At 54.5% G+C, this 24624-nt stretch overlaps 1 protein-coding gene across 1 annotated transcript in view; it reads left to right on the top strand.

The window, feature by feature from the left end:
* Window positions 1–23314, top strand: part of DDX31 (DEAD-box helicase 31) — a 63174-nt gene extending 39860 nt beyond the window's left edge. The window contains exons 18-20 of the mRNA XM_077768477.1: window positions 677–788; window positions 6881–7049; window positions 22870–23314. Coding sequence (XP_077624603.1) covers window positions 677–788; window positions 6881–7049; window positions 22870–23071 — 483 coding nt within the window. The 3' untranslated portion in view covers window positions 23072–23314. The remainder of the gene's footprint in view (window positions 1–676; window positions 789–6880; window positions 7050–22869) is intronic.
* The last annotated feature ends 1310 nt before the right edge of the window (window positions 23315–24624 follow it).

The raw sequence follows: 24624 nt of genomic DNA, 5'->3' as shown, positions 1-24624 counted from the left end.
CCATCCGTAGAACTGGAGTGCGTACAGATTCGCTCCTGACACCAAGACGGCTCGCTGCAGAGACTGTGGTGTGAGGGGACGGCCCGCTCCTCGATGGGTCCCTGGCAGCCAGCGCAGTGGTCCCGGGCTGAAGGAATGGATCTGAAACACAAGTCGGGGCCTCCCTATAAATGAGGGAACGTGCTCTGATGTTCTTGCAAGGATGGGCTAAATTTTAGGCAGGCCCCTGCAGGGTGCTCCTAAGAGTCTGCCCCATTGTCCCCCTGAGGAGTGAGAGGGAGGAGGGGGATTTAAGGCCCTCTGTAAAACAAGTCCTGTGACACCTGCCTGTGTCCCGTGACGTTTTCAGTGCCCGAGTTGGACTCGGAAAATTCCAGAGGTTCTCTGGTGGGCTTTCGTTTTGAACGTGAGTGACAAGAGGCCAGGAGGACTAGTCAGTAAACAAGTAAATAAGTAAATAGACCCGATCTGTTCCCCCACAAAGCTGGCTTCATCTTTGCTTGACTTTAGCATCTTTATAGCTCCCGTTTTTCCTCTAGTAATATTGGAAGGATTACCCTTGGTGGCCCCTCGGTGGTTACCGAGTGATTTTACTGTTATTAAATCTATTATAAAGTGCTTCATTATTCCTGGCTCTGACTCTTTCTCTCCTTTCATCCTTCTGCCGCCCTCGCAGAAATCCCGTGCCGCCGGCCCCCAGGAAATCCGACAGCGAGCCACGGTCTTGCAGACGGTGTTTGAAGATTACGTGCACTCCAGTGAGAGGAGGGTCTCCTGGGCAAAGAAAGGTCGGTGGACTCCACAGGTGCTTGTGGGTGGAAAGCCTTCAGGACTCCATCCCCGCCTCCACCCCCCCCCACCAGGGGCTGAGAGGCCGGCGGGGGCGGGGGGTGTCTCTGCTTACCAGCGGAAGCCTTCATTCTCCCTCATTCTGCAGGGTCTGGATGCAGGCGCGCAAGGCTTTAAAGTGATATTAAACGTTAATTTCATCCTTCCTCATGTTTTGCACAAATGAGGCTTTATCCTGGCTTATGTAGGACTAGAACTTTGACCCAGTGGATCTCAGGGATCCGTTCTTCTCTTTCTTTGAAAACTGAGTCGGAGAGACATGGTGACAGCGTCAGCGGGGAGTGTTGTAGAGATGGAAATTAGGGATGAAGGTAAAGACTGGAGGCATCAGACCAGAGCAGTCTCTGTTCGGAAGCACAAAGGAAAGTAAGAAAGAACAGTGCTAAGGAAGGCCGTAGACCTTGAACCCAATTCCTAGGAAATTTACAAAAGACTCAGGTATTTATTTAGTATTCAGGCCCCTTAGAGGAGAAGGTGGCACCTTGTAGGAGAAGTTGGCACCTGGGATCACGAGGCATTAGCGGAGACACAATAGTTCACTGGAGAACTGAGAGAGCGCGGGGGGAGGGGCTTAGAACCGCTGGATGTTTCCTACGGCAGAAGTCATGTGTCGTGGCTGGTGATGGTCTTGTGCCTGCACCCGTGCTCGCGCATGTGTGTGTGTGTGTGAGAGAGAGAGAGAGAGAGAATGAGATGCAGTCCATGTTGGGAGCCCCTCACTTCTTTTTGATAGTTACCTGCTACTTTGAGAAGGATGCCAGGCTGGCTTACCAGTGTGTAAGCAGTATAGCACCTTTTTCCTTTTACGAATTGAAATTTTTTTTATTTAAAAAATTTTTAATGTTTATTTGTTTTGGGGAGAGAGAAAAAGCATGAGGGGGGGAGCAGAGAGAAAGAGAGAGAGAGGGAGACACAGAGTCTAAAGCAGGCTCCAGGCTCTGAGCTGTCAGCAGAGAACCCAGTGTGGGACTCGAACTCATGAACCATGAGATCATGACCTGAGCTGATCACTTATTTAACAAATACATATTGAATTGGGCACCATTGTAGGGGCTTGAGTTACATCAGGTTAGCAATCCAAGCAGATGGAAAACNGGTGTTGAAGAAAATGAGCATAGTTAAAATAGCCTTAAAAGGTGTTAAGAACGGAGGGAAAAACAAAGGTGAGGGAGGGGGAGGGGTGACTGGGCAGAGTGCATTTTACACGGAGGGTCAGCATGAGCCCTGCTGTGAAGGCCACACGGGCAAATTGAGGGTCACAAGCTGCCGTGGCAGAAAGGGCATGCCAGGCCCAGAGAGGGCTCCGGGGTTCAGCGTGGCCACAGGAGGAGAGGGCCGGCACAGCAGAGGCAGGCTTGGAAGCCGTCAAGGACTTGGGGTACCCCGAGGGCGGTGGGAGCCATGCAGGACTTGGAGCAGAGGTGGCGTGCCCTGCAGAGGCTGGGAAAGATGGCCTGTGTGAGAACAGAGCCTGGGGGGCAAGGGTGAATGCTGGGGCCGGGTCACGGGCGGTTGTGGTCTTCAGGAAATAGATGACCAGAGTGGGTTAGTCGGCAAGTGTTTTTGAGTGCCTGCTGTATACCTTGGCACATCACGAGAGCTGCCCTTGATTGTTGCCATAATACCGGGCCAAATGGGAACCGCCCGGGAGAAAAGCGGAAGCCTCAGTGATTGCCCCTCACCGCTGCTCCGTGGTCAGCGTGTGGCCGGCTGGCCCGGTTGCTGACAGTGGCCCGTCCGAGCATTTCCCTAAAGTGAATTCAGCAGTTCCTGGGGGTTTTCCTGAGAACCCGCCTTCAGGGAGGTTTTGGCACGTGTCTCCCAAGAGGAACAGACGGTGTGTCACAGGGTAGCTGGAGACCGGTGGCTTGTCGACAGCACCTCCGGGTATCGCGCCATGGAATTTCCGGCTTCCTGGCACAGTGGCGGGGGACAGAAACAGAGCCTTGCCGCCCTCTTCATCTTCGGCGTTGATGTCAGAGGTGTTGGAGGCATTCTAGTGAGACGACAGCCATCTCAGGGCATCTGGGTCACCAAAGTAAGGCTGTGGTGAGGAGTCCTTGGGGTGTGGGCTTGTGAGTTCATCGCCGCTGCCGCAGAAGTTGTGAATGCCAAGAAACCAGCAGTTACTGGTCTTCTGACTTTTTTCCCTAGTATCATTCTTATTTACTTTTAATTTATGTTTATTTTAGAGACAGAACGTGCATGTGGGGGAGAGGGACAGACAGACAGAGAACCCCAAGCAAGCTCCACACTCAGCTTGGAGCCCGATGCAGGCCTCGATCCCATTACCCTGGGATCATGACCTGGGCTGAAATCAATAGTCAGACACTTGACCAACTGAGCCCCCCAGGTGCCTGCCCTACTTGCCTTCTTTTTAAAGGATGTCTGAACGGGGCCCCTCTGCAGTGTTTAAGTGCCAAGAAGGAAATAAACCTGCCTTTCTCTTCTCTGCTGATTGGTTGCCATGTCAGATTGGTGGTGGTTTGGGAGGAAACTGCCTGTGGTAGATCTTGGTCTCGCCCCTCTATGCTCTGCCAGCACTTAGCCTGGGGAGTTCCGTAGGTCGGGGTGGGGGGGGCGTACATGCACTCGCTAGTGCAGAGGTGTTCGGTTCACAACATGGGGACAGCGACTGCACCCCAGAAGTCGAAACTGTCTTCTGCATTTCAATCTGCATATGCAAATTCCTCACTGCTGACTTGCCTCCCTTTTATTTCAGAACCCACCTCATGAATAATTAACAAAGCAGCTGGTTTTTGCCTTTATGGCAGAAAAGTAGTTGGAAACTGGGCCAAGTATGCATTTGCCTTGCTGTTGCATTCTCTGACCCAGTGATTGTTAATAACCAGCATTTAACTGTTGTAAGTTGCCAGAAACAGTCGCCCCTTTTTACCTTCATTTCTTGTTTTTGAGTTTATTTATTTTGAGACAGAGCACGTGCACAGAAGGGGCAACAGAGAAAGGGAGAGAGAGAATCCCAAGCAGGCTCCACCAACGCAGAGCCTGACATGGGGCTTGAACCCACAAACCGTGAGATCACGACTTGAGCCAAAACCAAGAGCCAGATGCTTAACCGACTAAGCTATCCAGGCACCCCTTTTCCCTCATTTCTTGCCTCTCTTAGCTAGGGATCCATGTGGTTAAAAACTGTGGGAACATAAGTTTGAACTTGAGACTCCTGAACAAAAGTTTCGGAAACTAGAGTCCTGTCCATACAGATGACAGCTTTCCTGTGGCGAGGCCCCTCCCGCCGCAGGCCTCCCTGAAGAAGCAGGGGCCACGTGCGGAGCAGCCATGCCTGAATTGGAGGCGCTGTTTCTCGAAGTCAAGAAAACCCAGACCGCCTATGGCAGATGAGCCCTGCCCTCAGCGCGATCTGAGGTAGGCAGGTACTCAGCCGAGTTTGTCCTCACTCTCGGTGTGTCCGCTAGGGAGGTGCGCGTGCCTTTACTCCATACAGACGTCTGTTCTTCTGGGGTAGGGCCCAGGTTCCTTTCCAGGCTAGAGCCTCGCTCTTTCCTACCGCCTCGATCCTAACTACCATCCGTAAGATACTACTGTTCGTGTTCAGGCATCCGAGAATAAATCTGACTTTATGAACAGGATGAGATGTCCATGTGGGGTATTTTAAAATAGATTTCTTTTAACACATCTCCCTCACGGCTCTGAGCTAGGAGCCCACGACCGCAGAGCGCATGCTCCAAGTGGCTGCGGCTTCCTCTGCCAGCTCGGAGAACTGCCTGCTTTCTCTGCTCATGGGGCCCCACGGCCCCTACTCCCGCCACCTGTTCTTGACACTGCTCCTCGGAAGGGTCTGCAAACAGCTTCTCTGCTCCTGAAAGTCCTGCTTCTCTGAATCTTCCAAACATGGGAGTCCATTCAAGGATGTGAGGACAGCCACCTATCGCCATCCCCCATGAGACAAGAGCCTTAAGGACAGGAAGGGTTAGTAAAACTACGCAGTGTGAAATGCTGCCTGAGCACTTGTGGAAAGAGAAGAGACGTCTGCCATTTCTGGGCAAACTCAATAACTGGGCGCCTACGTCCCCGGGGACAGAGGCTGTCCCTCCTCGGCTCTGAGGATTGGTGCGGGGGTGGGAGGGCAGTGTGCATGAGGAGGCCCTGGCTGGCGTTCGGGGGACTGAGATCGTACAAGCACAGACTCTGGCTTGGCCTGACTTGGCATGGCTGCAGTCCACTCTTTTAGAGGAGAGTCGGTGTGGAGGGTCCGGAAGGGAAGGGGCATAGAGAAGAGGCTTGCATCCCCCGGGTGGTGGCCGAGCGTCTTTCCTGAGACTGGAGTACGCAGCTCCGTGTCTGAAGCCTGGTGTCAGAACCTCCCAACAGCACAGACCGTTTGAAGTGTTGAAGATTTCCCTCGGAAAAGCCGGTCCCCAGTTATTAAAAAAGAGAAGTGAGCACAGATTTCAGAGAGGGGTGCAGACGAGTTGCCTTGGTTATTATTTCTCATCGATTGGGAAAAGGAGTTCACTTTACTCAGTAAATAGAGCTTTGATGGATTCCCAGGATCCTTCCAGGAGCTGATCTGCTAAAATGACACTTTTTATTACTGTTCATAAACGCCAACCTCCAGGTGCTGCTGGGACATCACGTCTAAGCTGTGGGCAAACTTGCCACTCCAGTGGCTCAGCCAGCGAGGGCGACAGAGGCTGGTATTTAGCGCCTGCGCTCTGTTGTGAATGCGCGGTGCCGGACTCTGGCTTGGCCAGTGGAAGGGCTGGGCTTGGGGTCCTTCAGAGCCATCCCCTCCAGCCCTGTTGGAGTGAGGAGAGGCAGCACTTGATTTTCAGCGGACTTGCAATATATTTGAGGGGAGCTGGGTGTAGGAACATCTTTCTTTTCTCAAAGGAATGCCGAGTAAAGGCGTAGCCAGAGCTCCACGCCTGGGAACCCCATCTGCCTTTTTTCCGGCCAGCGCTGGGCTCTAGAACAGGGGCCTCTTTCTTAACCTGACACAAATAGGGCTGAAACGTTCATGACGGAGTGTCTGATGGACATCTCCAAACTGTCAGCAGGCCTCGGGATGAACTGGTCTGTGGCCTGTTTAGAAACTTAATAACTGCTTTTCTGCTTTTAAAAATGTTTTCGTTTCCTTTTTTTTTTTTTAAGTTTATTTATTTATTTTGAGAGAGAAAGCGTGCATGTGTACAAGGGAGAGGCAGAGAGAGAGGGAGAGAGAGAATCCGAAGCAGGCTCTGTGCTGTCAGCGCAGAGCCCGACACAGGCCTCAAACTCAGAACTGTGAGATCAGGACCTGAGCCGAAACCAAGAGTCAGATGCTCAATGGACTGAGCCCCCAGGCCACGCATTTCCTTCTTTATGCATTTTTCAATGCGGTTAGCCCTGTAGCAGTCAGTATTGGGTCCTTTGGAATGAATTTTGTTTTAAAAGCCCAGGAGTACAGAAAGGAGTGAGAGCCACCCCTGTGGATGGGGGCCCTGGAGGCAGGGCTTGTGGTGTGAGCATTTATAGCAGGAGTAACAGATCGTGACGGGAGGCACAATAGAACCTTTGGACTAACATTTGCGTGGACTAGCTGTTGAAGAAATACATGAAATTAAGTTAGGAAAGTTTTTGCCGAACATCAAGGTCTGGGGGTTTCATTTTTCGTGAGACTATACCACATTGATCATGTCTTAGTTTCTTCACTCACTGTGTCTTCCTTCATTTCTACAACAAACGCTGACCAGCTGCCCCTGTGCAAGGTCCCAAGACTGTCCTGAGCAGAAGGGGCCCCTGCCCTGTAGTGTTCTTATGTGCTACCCAGTGAAATCTCAAGTTCTGTTGGGTTTATTCAAGTAATACTTGTGTCCTGTGGATTTTTCTGAAGAATTAGGAAGAAAATACACCAGGATACGTTGAGGTGGTTTGTTACGTTGTACTGCCCTGCTGTGGGTCTTGGGTTGCCTGGCAAGGTATGGGGCACAGGACGGCTGTGAGGCCAGGGCACGTGGGGCGCTCCGAGACCCTGTCCTGACGGCCTCCTTCACCCTCCTTTTCCTCCCAGCTCTGCAGTCCTTCATTCGAGCCTATGCCACCTACCCCCGGGAGCTGAAGCACATCTTCCACGTCCGCGCCCTGCACCTCGGTCATGTGGCTAAGAGCTTCGGGCTACGAGATGCCCCCCAAAACCTTAGTGTCTCAGCCGTAAAGAGAAGAAAATCACACCTGAACAGGTGAGAGGAGTTGAACTTGCCCTGGGACATTCGGCTGGAGGTGCGGTGGGTGTGGAGAGCTCTGTGCACACGGTGGGGGAGGTGAGGAGGGGGGGGGGCTGCTATGTGATCGGTATATACTCTTCCATCTTTGGGATTTTGTGGCAAATCATCACCAGTGCCTGCCTGCCTGCAGTATAATAAGTGCTTGGAACGAGAGGAAAAATACTTAATCTGAATGTTTTTAAGGCACCTGCAGAAATGCAATGGGGTCTCCTGTCGGGTCCAGATGGTGGTGGGATTATTGGGGCAGCAAGACAAACCTGTTGGGGTCGCCCCCACTGCCCACTGGCAGAGTGACTTGGGGCCTCGCTGGAGTCGGAGCTTCACATGTGCTGTGGTTCACCCTGACCAGCCTCCTGGGACTTGTGCGAAAACTTCTGGTGTGTTCTTTGAAANGGGACTCCCTGCACCAGTCACTCTCCTTGGTGCTGACGTGTGCGTCTGGTGCCGAGCACGAGACTCTCCCCTTCCTTCAAAGGCACATGTGGTCAAGTGTCCAGAAGTCCAGTGAGAGTGGGGAGAGCTCCGACTTCACCTCCACAGTTCCCGGAGGTCCTGAGATGATTCCTCTCAGCAAAATACATTTGTAAAAGGTGTTCTTTTAGTACCAGACCCAGCTCCTTTGCAGGAGCCAGAAGGCTTCAGTTACCCTCGACTGCTTTTATGGAGACCCCGGGACGGACTGGTGTCACCACTTGTGCAGCGTGTGAGTGGGAAGGGAACATTGAACAGGTGTCTGGGAGCCGAGAATCCTTGACTGCTCTGGACAGTTATCTTGCTTGCACATCCTTTTTTTGCTTATGACTTACACATGTCAGAATACGCTTGCCCTGACTGGGGGATCTGGGGGCGTGCCTCACTTCCCTGCAAGTCCCTGCCGTGCCCGCTTGTTCATGCACCGTCACCTTGCCAGGGCCCAGGTTCTCTGGATGCAGTGACAAAAGGCAGTGTGGACCACCCTGTGTAGGGAAATGATCGCTGGCCTTACGTGCGGGGGACTTGGACTTCAGTTCCAGCTCCACTCTGATGTGAGCTGCTGAGCTTTGGGCTGTAGCTTTGCTTTCGTTCTCAGAGCCTCAGTTTCCTCAGCTACAGAAGGGAGAAGGAAATCAGTGTTTTTCAGCTGTTTCACAACGTTGTTTTGAGGGCCATACTCAGCATTAGGATGGTCCGTACAGAGGAAGCGCCTTAGGACAGAGACCCGGAAACCAGATGGGTTAATATTTTGAAACATCCAACCTGATCTGTTCAGGGACCTGGCACCTATAAGGTTCTTAGTAATGGACATTGGCCTAATTCTAATCCCAGTTTTGGAATTTTTAAGATGCTTGATTTTTTTTTTTCTTCTATTAACACCTCTCTTATAGGACCATGCTGCTGTAGTTCTGTGAGGCAGGTAGTCCATCCCCCCGCCCCCCCCATGGTTCATCCGTGCCCAGATGAGGCTGAGGCACGTCCAGCTCCCAGCTCTGGTTTCTTCCAGGCAGTTTTGAGGTGCTGCCCACTGCCCCTGCTGCCTGTCCTGGGCAGGGCTGCGGCTAGAGACTTTTCTGCCCGTCCTCCCAGAGGGAGAAGACGCCTCAGATCTACGACGGCTGCGCGCCAGAGTCGGGTCGCTGCCCTGAGGCCGGAAGTAGCTGGTACCTCCCTGTGCTCACTTTGGTTTTGAGTGTGTGAGGCTTGCGGTCAGGTCTGAGGGTGACTCCCTAGCGATCTAGAAGCCAGGCCACCCTGCCACCGTCTCTGGCACTTCGAGAAGATAGGAACGCCCCTGCCAATTGATTACTGGTGAGAAACAACAGATTTTGCTAACTCCTCTCCTCGCAAATAAATGCAGTCCCGATATTCCATTGTTAGCAGCGGATCTACCTTTCTGACTGGGAACTTCATTAGCAAGTGTTAATCCAGATCGCAGCTCTTCAGCCTGGATTGTCCGCAGCCCTTCCCGGGATCCTGGAAAGCAGAGCTACGAGGCAGAGAGGCGGTTGGGAGGGGGACTCGAGCCAGCCAGCATTGTCCTTACCTTGAGAAGCCACTAGGGAGAGAGCAAGCCGCCGCCTCCTGCTTTAGCTGACCCCGAGAGCAGATGGGCACCAGGACTACTGTACCCCTGTGAGCAGGGGATTTAACAGGGCTTTATTTAGGGAAGAATGGGCTGATTAGCCGATAAAGAGCATGTAAGATGGTATGGGGCAGCCTTTGATGTCTGGCTGGCGCGGCAGGGAGCTGGGCGGTGAGTGACAGCAGTGTGTCACAGGATTACTCCGCCCGTGACAATACCGCTCTCTGTTCTGGCCATGTCACCACTCGGTTACAGCTACTTTTTCGGTTGTTATGCCCTTCTTTTGAAGGCATTTCTCTCTGCACCCTTACATCCTCTCACCCCACCCCTGCCTTACTAATGCAGACGGGCGCTCAGCGATACAGTAGGCACCTTTTTTTTTTCTTATTTGGGGAAATCTTGTCACTCCTGGAAGAAGAATGACTTAGCAACTGATGTGCACACGGACCGTATAATTGTGGTCAGGGTAAGCAGCCGCAAGACGTGACGGATTTTCCACACCTCAGTCAGGGCTCAAGCAAATGCCAGTTGCTGCTTTTTGAGGGCTGGGAAGAAAAGTCCATTAAACCCCACAAAGTGCAGAGAGTTATGCTGTGGCCACAGTGATTGTTCTGAGCTCAGGCGTCTCCTCCGAAATCCATCTGTCAAGAAAGAGAGTGGTTCCTTATGTTTTCTTGGGGTGGATCAAGTAATAGCACTAAATTCTCCAAATTATTCTGCCTTCCGTGTTACGGGGTTAACTGCGTAGAATAGCTGTATGTTATGTGCAGATCTCTGATACCTGTCGATCAAATCCATGCCGCTATGAGCAGAATCCTGTCTCACTGCATCACGCACCAAACGAGGGGTTCACCTGGGCGTTAAAGCGCGAAGCAAGGGCGGGTTAGCTGAGGAGACTGCTTCCACACAGTGGCAAAGGGAAGTTTTATCTCATCTATATGCCTTTATTCCTTCACTTGACCGCTGTGGAGAAAAAAAAGAATAATGGCCCCAAATGAGATCTTAATCACCAGGCCCATGTCTGCTTTTTTCAGTCCTCAGTTCTGAAAGGGAACGCAAAAGGCTTCTCCCCTGCTCACAAATACAGTCATAGGTACAAAACTCCTCTGACACCGACACACAGACCTGCCAGGGCAGCCCCCACCCCCACCCCGAACACCGACACAGACGTGCACACAGGGAGTCGGTGCTGTTGGTAAAATATTGAATGGCCCCTTGGCAACATCCGTCACGAACACGGCGTTTTCCTTCTGTGAAATGCAGTTCTGGTTTTGAGGCTAGGTAGATTCCGCGGTTCCCAAGAAGCAAAGGTAACCCACCTTCCAAAACTTCCATCTTCCCAGGAGATGCAGGGACCCCGTGCTGTCTGCTGCGGGAGGGCAGAGTGGTGGTGTCAGCCAGGGTGTCTGTCCGTGCGGTCACACACACGAGTAGTGAGCAGCCAGGCCATGTGGGCTGCGAGTCCACCTCCCTCATGCTCTGTGGAGAAGGGTTCAAGAACATACTTCCTCACGGTGTCCGCGCCACTGCGACAACACGAGTGCATGAGTCTGTGGCTTGAACCACCCGATCTCATGTGAATTCTGTGCTGTGATCAGGAAAGCCCTGCTCTGCCCCAAACGATGTGATTTGTAGCTACCAAGACTCGTCTGCCCCTGCCTTATGCCCCTGTGTCTTCCTGACGTTTTTCCTAGTGTGTGGAAACATCTTGGACGTCGCCTTTATCAGTAATCCAGTAACTATGCTCCTCTGTTCTCGACTCCTCCTTTTAAAATTAGTAGAGGAAAAGCACTCCAGATTGTTGGCTGTTCTTAAAAGAAATGCAGTTTTGTTTATACACATTTTCTTTTTTTTTCTTTCTCATGTTTATTTTCAAGTGAGTGCAAGTGTGGGAGGGGCAGGGTGGGGGGGGTGGGAGACAGAGGATCCGAAGCAGGCTCCGCCCCAAGCACAGAGCCCAATGTGGGGCTTGAACTCAAATCGTGAGATCATGACCTGAGCCGAAGTCATTTGCTCAACCGACTGAGGGCCCCCACACCCCCAGGCGCCCTGTACACATTTGCTCAAACCGACCCGGTTAAGGTGTGACCAGGTAGTTCCTGATCTTATCAAGCAGGTAAACAGTCTAAAGTGAAGGATCTCTTAACCCTTAGCTGCTGGATCTGGGTGTGCTGGGCCAGCGCTCGGCGGGCTGTGGTCAGTGCCAGTGGGTACACAGGGCTGGCTCCCCTGGGTCCTGGCCTCGGGTCAGAACCACCGGCACCAGGCGTGCTGTCCCCACAGACCTGGATCCAGTGTATTCCCTGTACCGGGTAGACTTCCTCATGTGGAGGGTGCTTGCCGGAGATCTCTCCTCTGAATGACCACAAATGTTCTAAAGTTCACACTGGAGGTTTTGTAGAGCTCTACTCGGGACATTTTTCATTTTTGAAGCCCTTTGCCCTGTCACTTCTTCTGATCCGTGGCTCTTTAGTAACCGCGGAGGGCTCTCACCCTGACCAGTGCTCTAGGGCCTCTGGCTTTTTTTTTTTTAATATATTTTATTTATTTTTGAGAGACAGAGACAGCATGAGCAGGGGAGGATCAGAGAGAGGGAGGCACAGAATCTGAAACAGGCTCCAGGCTCTGAGCTGTCAGCACAGAGCCCGATGCGGGGCTCGAACCCACGAACCATGAGATCATGACCTGAGCCGAAGTCGGACGCTCAACCAACTGAGCCACCCAGACGCCCCTAGGGCCTCTGGCTTCTTAGGTGCCGAGGGCCACACAGGGATTGAGCCTGGATGGAACCACTTACGTCTGTGCCCTGGCACAAGTGATTCTGCCGCTCCCCGCCCGGTCCCCTCGCTTCCCAGACGGGCACTGGCGCCTCACAGTGCTGTGCGAGGACCAAACCTCATGGTGAGTGTCAGGCGTCGGTGCAGTGTCGGGCGTGAACACGCGGGAGCACTTGCTGACGACGGTAGCAGTGACGGCGCTGGTGGCTCTTTCCGCCGCCCTTCACCGCACCTGTGCGTCTCCCTGCGCCGGGCAGTGGGCAGCATGGCCGGCGGTCAGCTTTTCAGCAGCTTGAACTTGTCTTATCAGCAACAACCTTGAAAACGTGGAGCCGGTCCACTCCAAGACGAGCATTAAGAAGCTGCAGCTGCACCTCCCTGTAAGGCAATATTCTCATCATTAGGAGCAGCTTGCCTGCCAATTTTTATGTGGCATTTACAACCTCCCTCATATCACTTAATTAGCTGACGGCACACCTGGAACCTTGCCCACTGTGAAAATTTTCTCAATTTCATTGAGCCAGTTATTCTGTAAAAGACAGATTGGCCAAACATGAGATCAGAGGCTCGACAGAGCCGCGCTAGAGAACGTGGGGACCTCTGTGAACCCCTGCCTCTGGGTCGGATCTCTCCCTAGTCGGTCTGGAGCGGCATTCAACACGGCTGACCCCTCTGGCCACCTGCTGGTCTCTTCCCTTGGCTTCTCAAGCCGGGCCCCAGGCCACAGAGCCTCCTCACCCTTGCCTGTCTCCCCGGCCGCTGGCCTCTCAGTGCGTCTCCTCTCTCTGACGACAGGCGAGTGACCACAGCAAACCCGTCTTCAGTGGCCCTGCGTGGCCCCCATTTCCCCCACTGTCTCAGGGCCTTTGCCGAGTGCCCAGAGGGCCTGGGCCTCTCCCTGCTCTTCATTTTTGGGCCTCAGACCCTTCTGCGAGGAGGTCTTCTCTGGGCTGCCTGCCCAGGTTGGTACCCTGGCCTCTCCTCACCCCACACCGCCGTCTGTGCAGGTGGTGCATGTCCGCCTCTTCTCGAGTGTACCAGGTGGTGGAGACCCTGTCTGCTGCTGTTGCTGCTGTTCCTCCTCCTCCTCCTCCTCGGGACCGGCACACAGTGGCTCCTCGGGGAATAGTTCTGAATAGATGAACAGAACCTGCCCGTGGCCTGTAATTCTGAGAGGAAGGGCACGGTGGGAAGGAAAGAAAGATAAGAAAGAGAGGGAAACGCTTCTTACCTGTTTAGTGGATCCAGCACATGGCAAATCCTGCAGGGGGGAGGGGGCACGTGCTTTTCAGAGCACGTTCCACTCAGCCAGGCTGTCCTGGGAGAACAAGAGGGGGCCACCTTCCTCTGGCCCTGTGGCCCTGACTTCATGGTGGCCGAGCTTTGGGGATCAGCCCACAGAGCATGGGCATAGGCAGGTTCAGGATTGGGGTCTCTGCCCTGCCTCCACAGGACCAGAGCAGATGCCCCACTGGAAGGGCAGATCGCTCAGCTTCAGCCTGAAGACCAGGAGGAAACAGCTGAGGACCAGCAGAGGCAGCCTTGAGGACAGGCTTGCGTGTCCTGTGGAGCAGGGTGGCAGAGCCTGCCTCAGAGCCTCCCTGGGCTGCACGCAGGGCAGGTGCCCGGGCCCCCACTCAGGAGACCACGGTTCAGTAAAGGCTCAAGTCCTGAGGAGTGGCATGGAGGTGGTGGTCATGAAGTTGGCCTGCGGATCTCAAAAATGTAGACCCAGGTCCTCGGGGCAGGCGAGGGGGTGTCCTCCTCCATGCAAGAGGACGGCAAGATGCTGGCGAGTGTGTCTGTGGGCTCAGTCAATGTAGGGTTAGTTAAGAATACTTTAAGGTAGAACCCGGGGGAGCTGCATGCACTGTAGACAGGAGCATCTTCTACGGGCAAGGCAGACACAGGGTGGCCCACAGAAGTCCACGCTGGATTACCTCTGGGATGTTTGTACGGAGGAGGATATACTCTTGTCCACACTGGGACGGGACAGGAAGAGTCCTGTGGAACGTGGCCAGAGAACACAGCACAGCGCGGCGGCGGTGCTCAAGGACTGTGTGTCTGCGAGCCACCTGCCGGTCAGCGAGCTCCCCGCGCACGGGCAGCTCCAGCAGCGGCAGGGGCTCCAGTGGAGGGCCCGCCTCTTCCACTCAGGCCACGCGGTGCAAATCCGGTTTCAGTTCCCTTCCCTCCTCTCTGCTCAGGCACCGTGGGCCCTGCCTTTCAGCGCTCTGGCTTAATTACTGCTGTGCACACGCAGCTTTTACACTTGGCCTCTTGCTGCTGCCACTATTTCTTTCCCTCTGACGCCATGCAATTACCAGCCCTGTGCCTCTTCGTGGAACAAACGCACCCTCATCCCCACCCGGCTAATGAGGCGATTAGAGGGATTTCACGGTGACCCTGCTCTTTCTCCACACCTGGGTCACCTGCAGACAGCGGGAAGCACGGGGTGTGTTTTCAGTCAAGCAGTCAGGGCTGACAACAAAGAACAGGAACCCAGCCGGCCTCTCCAGGGAGGATGCTCGGGCGGTCACGTTCACTGCTGGAGCCTTCCAGGCACCGGAGTTGGAAGACGCAGCTGGCCCAGCATGAGTCGGCCGACAGCCGTTAAGGCTGCGCGCAACAGGAGAATGCCCGGCTCCTCGTTAGATCGGCCGTGCTCGGAGCTCTCCCGGTTCTCGCCATCGGAGAGAAAGGAAAGAGCGTGATGGTCCCAGCTCTCCCCTTGCTACACGTCGTCCCGAACCCTTCTCGCCTCTGCTGGGGATGACCCCTGCCTCTGATCTACCCCCGTGGTCCGTGGGCCCCTTTGTGAGCAGGAAGATGTGTGTCCTCAGCCCCCCTTCCTCTCCTCACTGCCAGGAGGCCAGAGCCCTTGCATCCTGTTACAGCCTGGAAGGAAATGAGTCCAGGTCTCCTTCAGCCGTCCTCTTCCTTCCAGCCCTGGTGTTACGGCGACAGTCTGGAAGGGAGAGTAACGTCTGAACTCGTCGTCAAGAGGAGGGATACGGTTCAAGCAGTGCTCTAGAGCGGTGGCGGCAGACTCCCGAAGGGCTTCCTTGTGCCCTCGGCTGTGCTGAGTCCATGTGCCTGTCTCACCGGGGCCCTGTGACCCAGGCTGGTCCCCGCTAACCCAGGGGAAAGTGGGTGTGCCTGGTCCCATGGCCCCAAGTCTGAGAGAGCCTGGAGCCCACATCCCAGCACTTTGCTGCTGCCTTACATGCCCTTTGGGGGAGCTTCCAGTTTCTAGAGTTGGCGTTGGGCAAAGTAACAAGTATTTGAACCCTGCCACGGCTGAGCAGACAATTCACATAACCAAAGAAACTGACTTAAAGCAGGAGTCCATTTGGTTACGTATATGGTCAAATTTGATGTGAAACCATCAGGGTAGCAACCTCACAGTTGTGTTTGCAGGGCAGTTATCTCGAAAAATACTGGAGAAGAGAGGATTGCAGGGAGGATCTGGATCTGGCGTTTTCTCTGGTTTCCTTCTGGCTCTAGAGGGTGGGGTGCAGTGGGAGAAGCCTGGGCCTGGAGTCGGGTGTCCTGAGCTTGATCCCAGCCCTGGCAACAGTGCGCCTGCATCTTGCAGCCCGCGGGGCCCTGGGTGCGCGGATGGGTTCCAGACGTGTAGCCCAGTGCCGAGCCTGGAGTGGCAGCTCAGTAAATGCTGCTTTCTCCCACCCTCCCACTCCATCTGAGTCTGTACGAGGGGTGAGTGCTCGTTGGAATCTTCCCAAGGGCTCCCGCCACGGTCTGCCCTTGACCTGCCTGTTGTATGGCTCCTGGGTATGAAGGCCTCTGCCCCAGGCTCCCCGGCCGTGGGCGCTCGCCACTGACACAGGGGACTCTGCTGCCTGTTAGAGCTCCTGAAGTTGAGCTCCCATGGACCACTTTCATTTTCCACCCTGTGGTCTTATTTCCATTCCGTGGTCTCTCTGAGATTCTAATGCTGCGTGTGCATGATATGCAAACACAAAAATACAAGGTGTTGTTATCGCTGATCAAAGCTGTCCCTGGTCCACACGACACGTGTCGGGTAGCTGACGACGGCTCCTTATCTCCTGCCTCTTCTCTTTTCCGTTCTGTTAATAACAATAACAGTCAACACTGAGTGGGGGCCTTCAAAACAGGCGCTGTGAGAAGCACCTTGGTTCATCAGTTCACTGAATCCTTTTGAGTGAGCAGACCGGCACGCGGAGAGACGGAGGCCTGGGCCAGACTCTGCCCCACAGCCCGTGCGGGACGGAGCTAGGGTCCTCTCCGTCGTCAGAGGGGCTGGCTCTGCTCTGGGCGGCTCTTCTCCCAGCCTGCGTTCCTTTCCAAATCCGGGTTGTGAAACTCCCCAAACGTGCAGGAGAGACAGACCAGCACAGAAGAGGAGAGCGATCACATCTCTTGGTCTGTTACCAGTAGGAGCAGGGGCCATGGCTACTGCCCCCGCGGGGCTCAGCACCGGCCGGGCTCCCTCGGTGGCAGCGAGCCACCTCCCTGGGTCCTGCCCCCCACGGGCACCCTGGCCCCCAGGCTCCCGGCCTCCCGATCATTGGCATCTGGGCCGTCCTGTGGCTCGGGCTGAAACTGGCCAACTGAGTCCCTGCTTGTTTGCACGTGAGAGTTCAGGCTGCCCCGCTGCTTCACCTCAAGAGCAAGGCGAGGCACGTGCCCCGTGCCGTTTCACCTTTACCCGAGGCCTGTCCCCTTGGCCTGCCGGGGTGTTGCAGGTGTTCTGTCGTCCAGGGTGGCCGCTGTCCCTGCAGGCTGCTTTTCATCTGCACATGTGATAAATATGCCTCATAATATCATCCAAGACATCAATAATGTCAAACAGGACGGGCCCACAGGGCTGAGCTCTGGGGTTTGGTGCTGAAGTGCTGCCCCGAGCTTATCAATCTCAGGCGGCACGTTCAGGATACGGTCAGCCCGGCTACCGATCCGCCTCGTCGTTTCTATGTCCACTTGGTATTTCTCCATCTTCCTATTGTCGCAGAGAATTAAAGTGTGGCGAGCACTCTGACATGCTCATTAGGCCTGTGGGTGGAGGCACTTTCTGACATGGGGGACAGCTAAGCTTGGAGAGAGCTGTTGACTCCACAGGGACATTGGCTAGGTGAGGGGTGAAGCCGGGCGTCCAGCGTCAGACTTCCGGTCTTCCCCCCCCAACCCCCGCTCCAGCACGGCCACCTGCCTGCTGATGCCCGGGCCCAAGTCCCGACGGAGCCGCTCTCACGGTTTCCATCACTTGAGGCTCCCATGCATTTCTGGGATTCTAATCCCACTCTTCACGTTTAGGCCTCTGCTATCTCTGGACATTAGCTCTGTCCTCTTTCATCGTGCGCGCCCTGCCGGGCAGCAAAATCAGTCACAACATCGATGTATTGATTGCCTGTGACCTGTGTGGCCTGGCGGCATGCCTGCCCCCAGCCCGGGGCTCAGAGCTCTTCTCTGCTTTTCACTGGGTCATGTTCTTGGATGCAAGGCGGAAGCCCACTGTTCATCGCTCTCTGTGTCCACAGAGTCGCTTTCGGGTATTCTTCTGTAGGGACCACGTGCCACAACAGGGCCCCCCACCCCGGCGTGGGGTGTCTTCTGGGGCCCTGGTGGTCTTACAGAAGCTAAAGCTGGTTTGGTCCTAGGAGACCACAAAGAAAGCACCCGTTAAACGGTCCGCCGGCCAGCTTACATCTGTGCCGAAACACAGCCACAGGTTAAAGGAGGCTTGATAGAGCTGCTTTTTCCTCCAGTGACCGTGAAAGGCTTGATAGCGTGCAGGCTGAATTACCACCCGTGCTCGCAGATTCCTTACCTAAGCTCCTCGGCTGCACCGGACGGACTGCCTGTCAAATTCTCCTTGGAGTTGTTAACTCTGTCATCTGAGAGCCACCAAAACCTTGCGCAGACATGCCATGCCGCCTTTCTTTCATCCATGAAGGCGAGGCGGGAACAGGGAAACTTTTGAGGCCCTCTCAAGCCTTCTGATAGCATCACCATGTCCTGCTGGCCTCGATTAGGACCCAGGCTTTTCTTCCAGTTGGGGGNTGTGTCCCTGGGTCATTTGCTTACATGCAGAATCCTTCAGATCAAAGAATAAGTATGTTTTACTCCTCAGTCTGTGTTTTTGTCTGTTCTAAGAGAGAAATATCTCACAGAATCAAACAAACTAAAAGCCAAAGGCAAAAAGGTTTTGAAAAGTAAAAATTAAAATACTTTGATATTTTGGTGACATAGGGCAAAATTCTACCATTTGATTTTTTTTTCTAAAATGAACATGCTGTTCTTTGTGATTGTAAAAATAACACATGTTCATTGTAAAAATTCAGGAAGTAGAGAAAAGCTTAGAAATCACCCGTAAGCCCACAATCCAAGTTAACCTTGAGTCACATTTTTATACCCTTCAGGCCTCCACTGCAAGTATACTTATATGGGTTTCTCTTTGTCCATGATGGAATTGAACAAATCGTGCGATTTTTTTTAAGCTGCTGTTTTTTGCCCAAGTTAATCCAACCATCACTTTTAAGATGCACTTGTTGGGGCCGCCAGGAGTCTCTGAAATTCTGAGACAGCGTGGGCATTGTCTTGGTGTAAAAATAATCTTGTGCGGGAGACTTGCTTCTTGTTTTGACGGACACTTAACAGCCCAGTAGTTAAGTGTGCAAGTCATGAGGTCAGATTTCCGGGACTGGAGTCCCTGCTTTTCTGTCACCGGTTTGTCACCCTGGGCGCCACCTCCCTCCCCGTGTCTCCATTCCTTCACCAATAACGCAAGGGAGTTACCGTAGGTGTTTCGTGGGGTTGTGAGTGAAGTAAGTGAGTTGAATACCCGTCTGGTGCCAAGAACAGCGCCTGGCCCGCAGTAAATGCCCGGTGAGTGTCAGTGGTAGAATTATTATTCCAGGTGGCCAGTGTGAAAGACTGACTTGTTTTGTCTTTAAATCCCTTTGCCACCCATGTGAGTGGTATTTGCTCACGTGTTTTGATACATCTGGTAGACCTCTGTAGTGTGGGCCATCGTCATCCTCATCATCTCTTCAAGTATCGCCTACAGAAAGTGTTCTGAGTGTCTGGAAGAGTCACAGGGGTGCATTTCAAGTCCTGGGGAGCAGACTTAGTGTCCAGTGACTATGTTGGACAGCTGTTGGGAAGGAATAGTTAAACCAGAATAAAATCTAGATGGAGTTAAGGTAGTAGCAGGCTACAGGAAAATATGATTGAGGCTTTTTTTTTTAATGTTTGTTTATTTTGAGAGAAAGAGAGAAGAGCAAGCATTAGCAGGGGAGAGGCGGGCAGAGGGGGACAGAGAGAATCCTAAGCAACCTCCCCGCTGTCAGCGCAGAGCCCCATCCGGGACTCCATCCCACGAACCGGGAGATCATGACCTGACCTGAAACAAGAGTCGGATGCTTAGCCGACTGAGCCGCCCCGTCACCCCTGCTTGAACATTCTTAAATGCTGGGATGAGGAGGACTCTTCTGAGCGTGATCCTAAAGCTGTAAAACGTAAAAGGAAATATCGATTGGCCTGACAGTGCATAAATTAAAGAAGATCAGGTGGACAACTCTGTCCTGTAGAAGGATGCCGTGAACACAAGCCTGAGCCGAGGCGGCTTCCTACCTGGGGCAGCCTTCCGTGAATCTGTCAGTAAAGGCAGGAGAAGGTCCTGAGGCCCCTCTTCTGCAGTGGTCACCCAACGGGCATATTGATTTACTAATTAGGCTGTGATTTCACCTTATTGGCAGTGAAAGTGGCATCTGCCCGTCCTGCCGGGTAATCCAGCCTGGTAACCAAGGGGGGTTATTCAGCCTTCACTACAAGGGAGTTCCCTGTGGTTAGATAAACTGATCTGTTGCTTGGTAACTGCGGGATTACTCCAGTGGACTGGGAAGTCCATTCGAGAGGGGTTTGAGTATTTGGAGGGCAAGGAGGGCGAGGAAGTTGGCAAGTCCGTGGGAGAAGCGCAGCTTGGCAGAAGAAGGCACCGAGAGGCCACGTGCGCCCGGCGCGGGCCTGGGTTCAGGACGTTCCACCTTCCCATCTGTACTCTGCCGTCTCGGCACCGGGCCTCCGGACGGCGGACCGCGAGCTGGGTCCCGCTGCTCCCCCAGCGGCAGGGAGACCCCTGCAGGGCCCACCCTGAGGTCCGCGTCCTGGGGAGCGGGTCTGGGTCTGGGAGGTGAAGCCCTGCTTGCCCTCTAGACCACCCGGAGCCTCGGAGCTCGGGTTAGGGTCCTGGGTCGGAAGTACGTTGCCCAGAAGGAGACGGCAAGATAGCCAGGGCGTTTTGAGATCAAAAGCTGAAGGCAGGCAGGACCGTCTCCCAGACGCGCTTCCTACGCGTCCCCCGCCAGGGTGTGGACTCGGAGGTCCTCAGTAAGCCACCCTGTACCCACCAGACGGGACCTGGTGCTGCCCGGGCCCCAGCTGTGTGTGTCTGGGAAGGGGCGGGAGGGTGCCGTGTGGTGCCCCCGCCGGGGTGGTCCCCCGAGCCGTCCCTCCGGCCCCGTCTGCAGGACCGCCCGTCGGTGCGCCCGCGGCTGGGGGTGTGCCGCCTCGGCTGTCTGTGCCCGCTCTGTCGCCGAGTAGGGTATCAGTCGCCCCAGCCAGGTTCTGGGTATTTATTGTGCTTTAGCAGTGGCAGGAGCCGTCACGGAAGTGGTGGAGCCGATGCTGAGGAGGAGGGTATTCTGACTGAAATTTTGCATATTTTGAAACTCGGGTTGTTAGATTTAAAATTATACACATTGTGAGTACCTGGCTTCAAACGGGGAAGAAGCGGCACCTCTTCCTGTCAGAACCTTCTCACTCCGTCTGTCATGTAGCCCGACTAAAAATAAACTACACGCACAAGAATGGCAGCCTTCAGTTTGGAACAAGTTCAGTGCCCACAGCTGCAGGCCTGGCTCCTGCCGCCTGCCAGCCACGCGCCAGCCCCCCCAGCCCACCCCCCCCCAGGTGGGGCCCACGGGCCACCCCAGGCAGGGCTCGGGGGGTTAGATGATTGCCCTGCAGGAGAGGGGCATGCAGCCACAGGTGCCCGGACCTGGGCATCGAGGGCCCCCGGCGGCGGGCCTGCCTCCTGTGTGGCCTTGGGGGAGGCGCTTGGTTGGCGTCTCCAGACCTCAGTTTCCTCATTTTTAACTGATTGACTGAAAGCCACATGCCAGCCATCACTGCGCGTCGTCTTTGATCCCCCCGCACCTATGAGCTTTGTTCAAAGTGTCGTCCCCATTGTTCAGATGAGGAAACTGAGGCTCCAGGCCCGGCACCTCCTTCACCGCCAGCTCTCCTCTTTGTCCCCACTTGCTCCTCACTCCTCCGCCGTCCAGACTCTGCTCGCTCTGCCCCCTGCGGCATCCCCATGTGACCGCAGAACCCCCCTCCCGTCAGACTGTGGTTCTCTGCCACCCCCGCTCCTGCCAGACCTTCCGAGTTGTGCGGCCCTGGGCCAGCGGCCTGGCGGGAGGAGCGCAGGCCCGAGTGACCTGTGTGCGCATCTCCGCGCCTGCACCTACGAGCTGGACGGTCTTGGGCGAGGTACTTCACGCTCCTCCAGAACCGTTTCCTTGTCTGTGAGGCGAGGGTGCCGGCCTGCCCCCCTCGTCCCGCGGAGAGCGCCTGAGATGCCGTGCCGCCCGGCAGGCACCCCCCCCGTTCGCCCCGAATCTCGCTAAGTCCTCACCCGCCCCTCCGTGCACGCTTACGATAAACTCTAAGCCTTAAAAGATTTTCAGATCTTGTTTCCCAACAGAGGGTGACCGTGTTTCCCCTTGTGTGTCCTGGTAGAAAGCCACGCTGGGCCTGTCACACGGTTGTCTGAGCCCCGCCACAGCTGTGGGGTAATGCGGGGTAATTGCCTTACACTAGTGACGACGCTGCCACCGGCCTCTGCCACCGACCCTCAGCAGCTCACGAGCACAGCAGCGGTCCTGTTGCTAATTCTTGAGCTTTAAGGGCGTTCCGTTCCATTTTGACACAACTTTAGCCCAGCCGATCTCCCAAGTATTACAAAGAAGATGCAACTCTGCAGAGGGTGATGTGTGCCTTTCCTAAGAACCTAAGGGCCCACTGCTGGCAGTTGGGGGACTTGCCGGCACAGCGGAGTGGGCGTGGCGGCCAGGGCCCTCTTGTTGTTGGGGCTAAAATCCTCTCTTGGGAAACATTTACTCCCGGATATTCATAGTGTGTACTTGAACTTCTACCAGTTTCTCCCTCTGAGCTTCGGATCAAATGGTGAGGCTGCAGTCTCTTGTAAACAGTTGAATACCAATTCAATGTCGGAGGTTGATTTTGAGCCTTTGGCACTTTCCTCGTGGCTTGGGGCAGGGAGCCCCCGCCTCGCTCCGCACCTTGCCTGTGGTCCGCGGAGAGCTGCCCGTCCCGCCTGCCCCCGCAGACCCTGGGTTTGGGGTTTTCAAGGTCAGGAATGTTTACAGGAGGCTCTTCAGTCAGTGAAGAGGAGTCTGGGACCGACACCCAGGCCCGGGCACTGTGTGGCCCCTGTCCGGAGGAGGCTTTGAACTACACGGGGCTTCCTTGCCCATGGTCGCTGGTCGGCTCTCACCGCTAGAGGCCGTTGAGTTTCAAGGCGGGTTTCCCCCCATCCGTTGGCAAACTGCTGCATCATACACTTCATTTGCCATCAGAGTGTGAGTGTGTATTGTTCTTTTTTTTCCATGAAAACAACACAGAACAAAGCCTCACTTTTAAAAATGCCATGATATTTTGCCACCGTTATGAAAATCTGTCAGCACCGTATCTAATCTTCTGGTGCATAGGATATCAAAACAAGCACTATTGAAGGGATTGTACTTCTGTTAATACAAAAATGTCAGTTCCACAGTCTTGGAACCAGCTGCCATCAGCCAAGTCTTTCCAAATGGGAAAGAAAAAAAATAATAAAGTTTCTTTTCCCCCCTCTGCTGTTACTGTTCTTCAGGCCTGACCTTCATAAGAAGACCCGGAGTAGACACTGCCTTGCTGAAATCTTGCGTTCAGAATACTCAAGTGGGATGGAGGCCGGCGTCGCCAAGGTCAAAAAGCAAAACAAACACGCGGCGCCCGGCAGCCCGCCACGCAGCGTCGTCTGCAGCAGGCGCCCAGCCTCGGCCGTGGGAGAAAAGAAGAAATGCTCTCCATGAAATGGAAAAACCCAGAAAGACCTACTGGGGGACAGCAAGACTCCCCAAAAGAGTTTTCTGCTTTTTGTTTTTATCTTTGCCTCCACAAGCCTGGGGCTCGGGGCGGATCCCGGAGGCCCGCTTCTTGTCAGGAGAGCATTGTGGGAAAGCCTGGTGCCGCCTTTCCCTGCAGACCAGGCCCAGACCCGGTGAAGCCACGGTGCTTATCCCAGAGGGAGCGGGGGTCAGCGTGGTGTAGACCAGCCACNACCTGCTGCTGACCGGGTCCTGCAGGCGTCTCAGAGTTTTACTCCTGTCGCCCTGTCGCCACATTGCTTATCATGAATCTTATAAAATAGGGTTTTTTAAACTGGGATGCAATTTTGTTAAAGAGAAAAAAATCACATTTTCTCGATGTACAAGTGCTTTGTTCAGAGGACTGGCAGGTTTTGGTTGTGGGTCGGAAGACCCCGGGTCCCGTCCGCAGGCAGCTCCAAACCCTGCGTCGCACTCCCGCGCCTGGCCGCCTCTTTTATGTCCACGGAAACCTTCCTGTCTCATGGCTGATGGGTTTACTGGCGCCTTTTTTATTTATGCCTTTTTATGCTTTGCCTTTGAAGTCAAAAGGCACCAGTCTCCCGAGCTTTTTCTCCCATCGAATCCCATCTTGCCTTCAAGTCTGGGGTTCCGGGGGCCCTTGTAGCGTGGCCTAGGCCGCAGCCGCCCCTCTCCCACTGTGTTCCCCACCCCCACCCCCGCCCCAGATTTGAAAGCAGCCTCCGGGGGGCGTACTGATGGCCCACTGTCAGATTGGGACACGGGGATTCCAGAGGCGTCCGAAGGGGAAGGGCTCCAGCTCAGCACGTCTCTGCCGGGACTCTGTTCTCTCCACCTCTGTCTTGCCTTCGGAAGTCCTCTTCCAATTCCTGCGATGAGGCCCCGCTTCGAAAACCCCCAGATCCACAGGAGCGGGTCGAGAGGTGCAAGTTGGGCCGTCTGCGGGGTCCACAGAGGGCTCAGGGTCCTTGCCTCCGACGCCCCCTGGTAGCGGGGCATAGCTCACACCCACACCAGCGCCCCGGGGAGAGGGCGAGTGTGAGCCAGTGAGCGCTAATCCTCTGCGGGAGGGAAGATGTGGCCTTCTCCCCACGGCCCGTCACGTATGAATTCATAGGGACAGTTGGTGAAATTTCTAACAACAACAATAATAATAAAGCCCTATAGCACTTGTCAAGCTGGCCTCAGGGAAATCTGCCACCTTTCTTTTATTTCCGCGTGTAATGGTTCACATGATTTGGATGAGAAAAGGAGGGATCAAACTTTACAGACAAAACCCAGCTGTGTGAGAAACAGGATTAATGGCCATGATTGGGGAGGATCAAAGAGAAACCCTGCTTCCCTAACCCCCACCCCACATGCACTCATTCCTCCAGAGGTCGAATCCTGGCCCTGCATTCCTGGGGGAGGTGGGCGGGAACCTTCCTGGCAAAGTGTGTGAGGGACTCAAATTCAGAGATGGAACTTCAGCCTAATTTGCAAACATTTAGGTGAGGGTTTCTTGCCATAGATGTTTC

Source organism: Crocuta crocuta, unplaced genomic scaffold (genome assembly GCF_008692635.1).
Source record: "Crocuta crocuta isolate KB4526 unplaced genomic scaffold, BGI_CrCroc_1.0 scaffold35, whole genome shotgun sequence".
NCBI lineage: Eukaryota > Metazoa > Chordata > Mammalia > Carnivora > Hyaenidae > Crocuta > Crocuta crocuta.
The sequence above is the reverse complement of the archived record's forward strand: the minus strand, read 5'-3'. Positions and strand labels throughout refer to the sequence as shown.